This window comes from Sceloporus undulatus, chromosome 6 (assembly GCF_019175285.1).
Source record: "Sceloporus undulatus isolate JIND9_A2432 ecotype Alabama chromosome 6, SceUnd_v1.1, whole genome shotgun sequence".
NCBI classification, from domain to species: Eukaryota; Metazoa; Chordata; class Lepidosauria; order Squamata; family Phrynosomatidae; genus Sceloporus; species Sceloporus undulatus.
Window position 1 is genome coordinate 52814192 of NC_056527.1, and position 11059 is coordinate 52825250.

The following is an 11059-nucleotide window of genomic DNA, read 5'->3' on the forward strand; positions in this document are numbered from 1 at the left end:
AGTGGCAACTGGATTCAGTTGTTGTTGCTGGGTGCTTTCAAGTAGTTTCTGACTTATGGTGACCCTAAAGTGGCCCTGTCACAGGGTTTTCTACGCACAATTTGTTCGGGGGGGGGGGGTGTCCACTACCAACCTCTGAGGCTGAGAGAGTGTCATTTGTCCAAGGTCACCCAGTGGGTTTCAATCTATTTCTAGAAACCAGAGTGACTAATTCTGGAAACTGCAATCCAGCAGTATCCAGATTGCCAAACATGGCTGTGGTGGCTCTGAATGATGGCAGCTGCAGTGGCACCAGGTTGGTGAAGGCTGGTTCAAGCCATGCCAAAACCTAGCCTTTCTACAAAAATGGATTACTTCCATGAGGATCATAGTTTTTAAAAAGCGGTTAATCCAGTTTTACCCCTCACACTTCATTTTGCAATCTTAAACAATAATCACTCCTGTTCCCAGATTTCCACACAGGGGTCCAATGACTGGCTTATCGCAGAAAGGAAGCAACAGAATCCAACACACTTTGCTAGTCAAGCGTTATCGTGAATGGAGATAGTGATTTCTAGAGATAGAGCATTGAAGACAGAGCTGCAGTTGTCCTCATGTTTGCAGAGCAATAAAGGCAAAAAAATTAAAAGTTAAAACTGGCACAGCCATATAATGCTGCATTATGAAAGCAGCACATTTTAAAATCTTAAACTCTTTTGCAGAATGACATGCAGAAGTATATCTTCACAGCACAAACCTTTTGTATACAGCACACTAGCAAGTTGCTGGCATTTTAAAAAAATTACAGAGCATTGACACTCAGCTGACATTCTGGTTCATTTCACATTCAGGATTATATAAAAGAGAAAAAGACAAAAGCCATCTTCTATTCAGAAGAATGCAGACAAATGTAAAGATGTAAAATATTGGAAGCCAGGTTTTAAAAGAGAAAGCTGACATCACCAGAGATCTGCTAAAGAGTGTTATAAATTACAAATGGATTTTGAATGCAAAAAAAAAAAAAAATATTCCACCATCATTGCTTGTAGCACTGTCCCAGCTACCTGCAGCTGGAACAGCAATCGCCAGGTAGAATCATTATGAAATCATGCAAATGTAGTTGAGCAAAAACAACCTGAGGCAGGGTTTGACAGGTAACTGCATAGAGAGTGACTTAAAGATATGGTAAGTACTGTCAACACAAATCCACACAGCCTTGCATTTTATAGGTTGTGAGAAATGTAATTAATTGTAGGTATCTTTACATCCATTTAATGAAGAGATATTTAATAAATCACTAGATGTATCAAAGGGAATAATTTAAACTCTGATTTGACTTCAGTTCTGCTTAATCCTTTCTCCATTTGGAATATCTTATATGATTTGTGGATTTCATGGCTGCTAGTACCATCTTCACTCATGACCATCACAGCTATTCTATACTGTGTTCATAGTGGGCAGTTATTTACAGGTGGCCACTGCTCTCTTGCTGAGCCTCTGTGTTCAGGTAGTCTAGACATTAGATGACAGTTACTCAGCCTGACTTTGGGGCTACATCAAAAGAATTATCACCTTGAAAAAAACCTGCCAGAGCTTGTGCTCTGGTGGCACAGGGCTACCTCAGGCCACAATGCTATAGCAAAGCAGGACCTTGTGAAGACACATCTACACAATCCAAGTTAAACACATCATTTCAAGATGAGGCACAGCTCAAGATGAGGCACAGTATTAAAATACTGCAAGCAATGTTCTAAGTGGTCTTACTGAAGCAAAGGTTTCAATAGGTGAACAAGTCCAAGGTTATGTTTCATCTTTGGCAGGGAAAAATAGAAACCACAACACCCATTAACTCTCTTTTTGGAGAGTAGGAGAAAGTAAGTTTGCAGTGGTAGCTGAATCCCAGGAAACAATAGCAACACGCTCATCAAAAGGAAGGCGACACCATGGCACCCAGGGTGGTGACAGCTACTCACCCTAGAATTAAGAGCAAAAATGCTAACTTTAAAGTTATACTGGTAATTGAGTTGCCTGAACTCCGTGTAAACCTGACTGTAAAGAAAGTCACATATTCTGCCATACCTCAAAAGGCATCACAACAGTTGTTTATCAGCTTGTTGCTACGAGATAATTGGTTTTGAAGATCCATCGGAACAGACTTTCCTCCTTACTGTGACTACATGTAATCCTCTCTTGTGAGTTTATCTTTAAAACAAAGCAGTGGGTTATAGTTCCTTATACTGCAGAGGAATACCTAGGGAGAGGAGAGGGAGCTACACACAATATTTCTAGGAACTGTACTGTACACCAGCTGTTCCAAGAGGTCCTTGGTAGATGATTGCAGTACGCTGCTACATTAGGTCAGAGGTAAAAACAACTCTTCCCTTATATATCTATTGCCTCTTGAACTTTGTATTGAGAGAAGATGCCATTTAACAATCAAAGTAAAAAAAATAATAATAGGGATCTCTGACACCCAGGGTCTCATAAGCACACAACTGGAGAACTACATTGGCCCTTGACTTGCTAAATACTAATACAAGATCGTAAATAAGATAGGCCCTCCATAGTGTTTCTTTAGTTTCAAAGGAGACAGCTAAGCCCCTGTGATATCATTACTGTGTACATTCAGGCATAAATGAATTTCTCCACATTACTGATACTGTAAATTCACCAGTATCTCACTGAAATAAAATAGCAACAGATGAATACACAGAAGTTGTTTTACACCAATTCAGATTATTGATCCATCTAGCTCAGTATTGTCCATATCGTAGACTCTATAGAGCTTGTCCAGTTTGTCCAGAATTTCATTCCGAAACCACTCCCAGACCTCCCTGGAGATGCCAGAATTCAACTAGGGGCATCATGCATACAAAGCCTACGTACTACAAGTGACAATAAGCCCTCCCACAGAAATTCATTATTGCGGGGTTTTTTGCCTGTATTTCTGTGTTTGTTTCTCCTAAAGTTATATATTCTTCCCATGAATACTTTAAGGTTGTTATAACAGAGCCATGTACTGTGCTGATCTCCTAACACTTTTTTCACTATGAATGATATCTACTGATCATAAGAGGGCAATTTACCCCTTATTCTATAACACTGCACAAGCAAATACACTAAATCCAGAAGTTATTTTTGTGTGCAGAGGAGAACGGCTAATGGAACAATTATATCTCTGTATAAACTCTTACACAAGTGCTTATGCAACTTACTGCCTACTGTTCTTTGGTTCCAATCCAAAATACATTTGCAAAGATATGAGAAATATATCTTATTTTACAAACTAGTTTTCCCATCTCATACTTAAAATCCTAAAAGTAGTCCATAGTCTAAACATGCTTCCCATTGCTAAGGATCTAAAACCACAAAACCAGAATGGAAGAACTGTATTTTCTTCAACCAAACCCTACTGTTTCACTATATCAAAATCAGCTCTCATGTAGCAAAAGAAATATACTCAGTACCAATTCCAGCACTGAACATATATCAGTATTGTACTTGTTGTTTTTGTGTGCTTTCAAGTCATTTCTGACTTATGGAGACCCTAAGGTGAACCTATCATGGGTAAGATTTGTTCAGAGTAGATTTGTCATTGCCTTCCCCTGAGGCTGAGAGCATGTGACTTGCTGAAGGTTCCCCATTGGGTTTTATGGCTGAGGAGGGAATCGAACCCTGGTCATCAGTTGCAGTCCAACACTCAAACCATTATGTCACACTTCCTCTCTAATACTGTACTACCCTTCTCATATTACTTCAATGAGATTAAATTTCTGTTTGAAAATGCCTTCATGCAAATATAACACACTTCTAATCAAAAATATTAAGCATCAAAGAAAACTCATTTTATTTAAGAAAAGGAAAGCTCTCCTCACAATGACTATAACACACAGCATGGAAGGAACTGGCAAAACCACCTCTGAGGATTCCTTGCCTAAGAAAACCCTATGTACTCACCCTAAGTCAATGGACTTGGAAGACACATATGCACACTGAGAGACCCTAGAAATGTCTAATTCAAATGGGGTGGATGTACTCCTGTGAAGAAGCACTTTTTCAATAGTTGTGGACATGGCCATTCTTACATTAAAAGGCTATTTTAAGTAGGGCATAAAATGTATGTGTGAACTGAGATAACAGAGGTCTGTCTGAAATTCATACCAAGGAATCAAACAATTTAAAGGTTTAAGCAGCACTTGGAGGGGATCAAGCAGACTAAAAAGGGGCAGGAAAAACAACACAGAGCCACTAGCCAGATCAACAGAATGTCCTAGATCAGGGCCACACAACTGATCCAGGGAACCTTTTCTCCCCTAACATGACTGTCCGGGTCAAGCTCTCATGACTAATGTTACAGGCATCTTCGCCCTAACTATCCCTTGTCAAATAAATGAAGGAGAAGAGTATGCAAGGTTTAAAGTCCTCATGGTTCTATGATACTATACACAGTCTGAGACCTTTTCTTCTGTGATCCACTGCATATAATGAAAATACTGGTGTATATGCTGCTGTAACTGAAGTATTATGGTTAATGTTATTATTGTTGTTGTTGCTACTATGGAGGTTTGGATCATTATATGTTAAATGGCAATGGCTACACAACAAGCATATTTGGTGAACATTTCCACAGGCTGACTAAAAAGCTGTAGCTGGAAAAACATAAATGTGAATATGACTAAGAATCAAAGGGCTACAGACTGACACTAGGCAAATAGGTCCCAGGATAATAAATGCCTGTTCTGTACAGGTATTTTTTGCACAAGTTACTTCCAAGAACAAAACCAAGAGGCGCATGATTCTCCTAATGGGCACGGGGCAGAGTTCAAACCAAAGCTATTGCTGTAGCTAACACTACATAGTGGCTAAGCACTATGAGCCAGAAGATCAAAAAATCTTGAGTTCAAATCTAGATATCACTATGAACACATTAGCACAGTGCTTTTAAATGCACATCATATGTCTATTGTTGAGCTACAGTCTCCATTTCTTTGCTTCTTCCTTTCTTGTCACTATTCAGATCACCTCTAGAAAGCCTCAGTGTTATGCTTAAGTATATTCTCTGTTTACATGCTCATCCTCTGTACATCCTTCATTATGTTTATTTGTCTGTGTATTGCAATTCCTATTAACACACAACTTGTATTATCCTCTATATTTTTTCTCACTTGCCGTATCCTACACGTCTACTTAAAAAAATTTGTTTCCCTCTGTTGCAGTTCTGGGTTATGTACAATTGTATTATTTTATTCAACTGAAATAGCAAGATCCCTTTGTATCTGCTATGCATTAAGTGCATGCTTCTTGTTTATCTGCCTTATACTCTTCCTTTTAAAGCACTTCTTGAGCTTGTCCATTCTGAAACAAAATGATCTCTAAAACCAAACCAGTTCACTACAAAAACCAAAAGCTTCTTTTGTGGGTGGCTGTGATAATGACACCTTTGCTTTCTGATGGTTCAATGTATCATGTGCACAATGATTTAAAATATTGTATAAAATTACCTTTAGGCTATGTGTATAAAATATATATGAAACATAAATGAATGTTGTGTCTAAACTTGGGTCCCATCTCAAAGACATCTCATATAAATATATGGGTGTGTGTGTGTATCTATGCAGACAGAGGAATTCCAAAATCTAAAAGAATCTGAAATCCCAAACACTTCTGGTCCTAAGCATTTCTGATAAGGGAGTCCTGTATTATGCGAAACTAAATGGCAACCCATTCTAGGCCTGAAAATGTGGCAACAATATACAACGCCCCTTGTGAGTATGGCAAAAGTAGTAGACATAGCAAAGGTGTTTTTGAGGAGATATGGTCAAGGTGAATGACTTGACTTCAAATACATGTAACATTGGCACAACAACAGCAAGCAACAGCAAGTACATTTCTATACCGCTTATCAATGCACCTAAGCACTCCCTAAGCAGTTTAAGTGTAAGTGAACTGCACCCAACAAGCTGGGTACTCATTTTGGCAACCTTGGAAGGGTTGAGCTTGAGCCTCTGGTCTGGTATTGAACCCGCAACCTTATGGTTTATGAGTGAGTGGCTGCACTACAGGCATTTAACCACTGCGCCAACAGGGCTCTTCAAGGATAGCTTATGCAGGAAAAAGATAATAGCTAGGTGCAGACAAAGTTCAACTGGGAAAAAGTGCTGAAGAAACAGGGCTGGAGTAGACACGGAGCACACACAGACAAAAGAACATGCTGAAGCGGAAGCATTTATTAGAGTGTTAATTGTGCAAAGGAATGAAAAGTACTTCACAGCACTGTTATAATTACTGTACCAGGATCCCTTCACAATAGGATGAGGAGTGTGTGGCCCTCCAGACATTTTTGGACTGCAACAACTATAATTCCTAACCACGGTCTATGATGACTAAAGTATTTGGAGCTGCGGTCCAAAAATATCCACAAGACCATATACTCCCTACCTGTGTTTTAAAAGGACTTGGGGAAAGATTTGTATGAGGAAGGACAACACAGTATACAGGAATGTATCTGTGTGTATAATCTGTGTGTACACTATGTGTATCTTGGGGAGCAAAGTGAACTGTAAAATATACGGCATTCTATGGTGGGACAGTAGCAGAAAAACACACCAATGTTATAATACATGTGAACTTGTGGTCTATTACAGCAGACACAGAAATGTATAGCCAAGGCTCAGCCTCAATTTACATGAAATTCAAATATTGGGGGGGGGGGGTGTCTTCTAACCATGTGTAAGAAAAGTATACTGAACACCATGGTTTTCTCTGAAATAATGGAGCAGGGTTTTCAAATCAGAAAATACAACTTTAAATCAAGCTCAAAGGCCTAACAGAAAATTGAGATGACAGTATGACATGTGTGCAAGAGCGCAAAGTTTGTGCAACAAGAGCTTGTCATTGAAACTGAAATATCTTTGGGATGAGGATTATGAAGTAGACTGAGGAAGTTCAATAGAGGAAGCAAAAACATACAGCTGAACTAACAGGCATAAAAAGCAACTGGGATGCAGAAGAGAATATAGTGAGCCCCACATATCCATGGAGAGCTCACATCCGTTCAACCATACATGGCTTGAAAATACTGTATTCCAAAGAAATATAAATTCCCAAAAGCAAGGTGTGACTTTGTCATTTTATATAAGGGACACCGTTTTATCACACTACTGTATATCATGAGACTTGGGCATCCGTGGATTTTGGTATCCACAGGGGATCCAGGGACCAAACCCAGTGGATAACAAGGGACCACTGCAAATTAAGAGGCGGAAGGGAGACTTAGGGCCAAAGAACATGCAACTGCCAACAGAATCAGGCCGCTGTCAAAGTGTATGATGTGGGGACACACGCACATTAGGAAGAGAGAACATCTGAGCATGTGGTGGGCGCACAGGCAGCGATTAATGCTCTCTCCCCAGAATGCCCTGAAATGCCCTTCCTCCAGGTGTTCCCTGGACATAATCTGCAAGGTTTACACAAGAGGAAAAACAGCTGGGAGTAGCCTCTGGTTTGCAGATAAAAAGCAGAAGCAGGAGGGCCAGGGTGAGCTAATGGCTGGAGAGTGAGACTAGGACACTGGGAGGCCGGGGTTTGAGTCCTGGCTCGGCTGTAGGAACCTGACCATGGGCAAGTCACACTCTCTCAGCCTCAGAGGATGGCAATGACTGAGAGGAAGGGGTCAAAATCGCATTCAGCCCTAGGCCAGTGTATCCAGGGGAAAGGAAGCGATGACAGATGACACAGACGTGGTTACTGTCTTGTACATCGTCACCCAGATGAAGGTACAAAGGGTGGAAGACAAGGTGGGAGAACCTGACAATCCCTCTTGCGTTTTGGCTCAAGGCTATGGAATTCTGGGAGTTGGAGTTTGTTGTGGGGCCTGGGCCCCACAACAAACTCCAACTCCCAGAATTCCATAGCAAAGAGTGAGACAAAGAGTTAAAGCGGTGTCAAACCGGGTTATTTCTCCAGTGTGGATGCAACCCGCTGTCTCTGACTCACCCTTCGCCGGGGGACTCCGAGCTCTCGTCCTCGGCCATGGCAGCGCGGAGGAGGAGGAGGCGTCGTCGTCGTCCTCCTGCGGCTGGTGCTGGAGAGGCGGCCGGCAGAGCAGCGGCGGCGAGTGACAGAGCGACCGCAGCCGCGGCGCCACCGCCAGCCATCACGGGACCCGCCCGGCTGGGAGACGCGCGATCACGTCATCGGCCTTAGCCCCGCCCAGCCCCGCCGCCATAGAGCGCGACGGCTAGAGCGGACGCCGCCCGGCGGAAGGTCCACTGGCGCTCTTGATTGGCTGCTTGCCTTGTCCGTCCAACCTCGTCGCCCCGCCTTCGCCCAATGCTTACGCAACCGTCCTTTCCCCTCACTTACCACGCATGCGCACTGCACGCTTATATTTATTTTTATTATTATTAAAAATAAAATATTTATATAATGATTTATGTAATAATATTATATATTACTATTAATAATATTATGTTGATAAGATTGTAATAATATGTGATTAATAATAATAAATAATAATAAATTTTATTTTATCCCGCCTTTCAGAGGATCAAGGCGGGGTTACAATAGGATACTAAATAATAATTATATAACACATACATGAATTAAAAAAAAGAAATACTAACACATAATAAATACATAACACCTACATTACTAAAAATTACATATCCCATTATCCCCTTACCTTAAAAACACAACTGTCCCCTCACTTATCACACTTGCCTGCTGCACGCTTATTATTTTATTTTTTATTTATTATTTATATATAATAAAAATGTTATTTAATATTTATATAATATTTATATTATTAATGTTAATAATAATATAATAATAATAGATTTATTTATACCCCCACCTTTCCAGAAGGATCAGGCGGGTTACAATAGGTACATAATAAACTACAAACACTTACCTAACTTAAAAATTACATGTTTCCCATTACCCCCTTCCCTTAAAAACTAAAATACCAACGCTAAAAATGAAATTAAAATCAATTTAAAATAACCAGATTGGGGAGAGAGGCATTTGGGCAACGGAGGGCAATCTCATCCATGCGATGGGAAAATCAGTCCCAGAAATTATGTCATTTATTTAATTTCTATCCCAAGGCGGTGGCTCACAATAGCCACTCTAAAAACATTTGCCATAACTTTGCTTTTTGTGATGTTTCTGTTTGTGGGAATGTGTTGTTTACTGTTTCTTTATTACTATGTATTATTTTAACGTAATAGAAATATATATTAAAAAAACATATTGCCATAAAACAATTAAAACAACGGTCTAAAAACAATATAAAATTACAAACGTTAAACCCACATACCCATCACATATAACGCCCATCCCCTGCTGTTTGTTTATTTTATAAACAGTGCTGCTTACCCCACTTAGTGCTCTGGCTTTCTCTTCCTGTTTCATTCTGGGATTTGCAGTTTCAGGGGAGGCATTAGAATTCTAAGCCAAAGCTCGACTTAGACCTTACTTCAGAGAGCAAAGTGGCTTTCATGACAGGATATTTGAAGGCAGGGGTGAAGAATATGTAGTTTTCCAAATGTTAGGCTACTACAACTCTTATCCTTTTTGCTGTGCTGGCTTTGGTTGATGGCAATTGCACTCCCACAACGTGGAGAGGGAAACACATTTCCCCCTACTGGTTAAAAGGATGTTCTGCAGGTGATAGAGCAAGTGTTGCAATTCTTAGCTGTGTCTCACGTTGGAGCCTCATTTACAGACTACTATTGTTACTAGGACACGGACTCAAGCCTCTATGAATAGGACATAGATTCAAACAATTTTAAAATTGTACCACTTCTTTTTTTAACTCGCCTATCCTGTCTGATAGCTGTAATTATTACACAAAAAGCAGAACTGTTTCTTTAGTAAGATTGCTAGGTTGCTTGAGTCATGTCAAACCTCCACTTCAGAAGAGCTGTATTAATTACCAATCATTTACGTGTGACATTGAGATCATTCTTGTGCTAAATAATTTCCCCTGGATTAAAAGGTTGCTCTGTCTCTGTCTGAGGATCTCTAGATTGTAAGCCTGAGGGCAGGGAACCGTCTAACTAAAAAGATTGCATTGTCACAGCATGTGTAAATTTACAGCGCTTCATAATAAAGGTTAATTAATTATTAATAATAATAGACACTTGGGATTGCCCGATACAAAGAAGGATGGTTGCTTTTGGAACTTCTAGATGTGATACATAGAACTGCATAATATTACATGCTCTCCGTTCACAGATATAGCTATGTTAGTCTGTATAATCAGTATGTAGAGACATATTGTAGCACCTTTGATTAACTGAAAGAAATTGGCAGCATGGCTTTCGTAAATTTACTCTACTTTCTGAAAATGCTCTGAGGAGTAGGTTTAAGTCTACGGAAAAACTGCTAAGCTGACAATTTCATCCTTTCAGTCAGGGCTGGAATAAACCGGCAAAAATAGCTGGCTTCCTGGCAGCATGAGTGCGTGGCGTACGGACGCTGCATGCCCCGATACCACCCTCATGCTGCCCACCTGCCCAGATGGCAGGCAGTATTGCAGCGCTCCGGCAGTGTGATGTTCATACGCCACAAAAAGGAGCCAACATGGCAGAAAAGCTGCCTTTTTTGGGGCACAAAAAAGAGCAACATTTTGTAGTTGCTTCAGTGCCCACAAGGTTATTTCAGGGGTGGTGTGACACCACCCCTTTGGACCAGTCTGTTTCAGCCCTTAGTCTCAAAGGTGCTACAAGAGCTCTCTGCACTCTCAATTCATAATTGCATTGAGATCACCTCAGGATGAGGTTACGTGCAGATATTTTTCTGTCTGTTGTGAGAACATAACCGTTACTAAACGCGTCTGATAATCATATACATTCAAATTAAATAATGAAGGTGAATTTAAGTTCCTGCATCAGCTGAGGTAAATGATATTGATTCTATTGTGAAGTTAAGTATCTGTATTGTGATTGTCGTAAATGTTTGTACTTTTGAATCAGCAGTTTCATATAATGCAATATATGTTAATAATAAATGTATGTGAATGATTGCTGATGCAGCAAACGGGTAGAAAATCTAGTTTGCTCATAGCTTTGGGGCA

At 40.3% G+C, this 11059-nt stretch overlaps 1 protein-coding gene across 1 annotated transcript in view; it reads right to left on the reverse strand.

The window, feature by feature from the left end:
• Positions 1–8173, reverse strand: part of ABHD5 (abhydrolase domain containing 5, lysophosphatidic acid acyltransferase) — a 33130-nt gene extending 24957 nt beyond the window's left edge. Inside the window, exon 1 of the mRNA XM_042474721.1 lies at positions 7975–8173. Within this exon, the coding sequence (XP_042330655.1) occupies positions 7975–8135 (161 nt within the window). The 5' untranslated portion in view covers positions 8136–8173. The remainder of the gene's footprint in view (positions 1–7974) is intronic.
• Positions 8174–11059: the final 2886 nt, after the last annotated feature.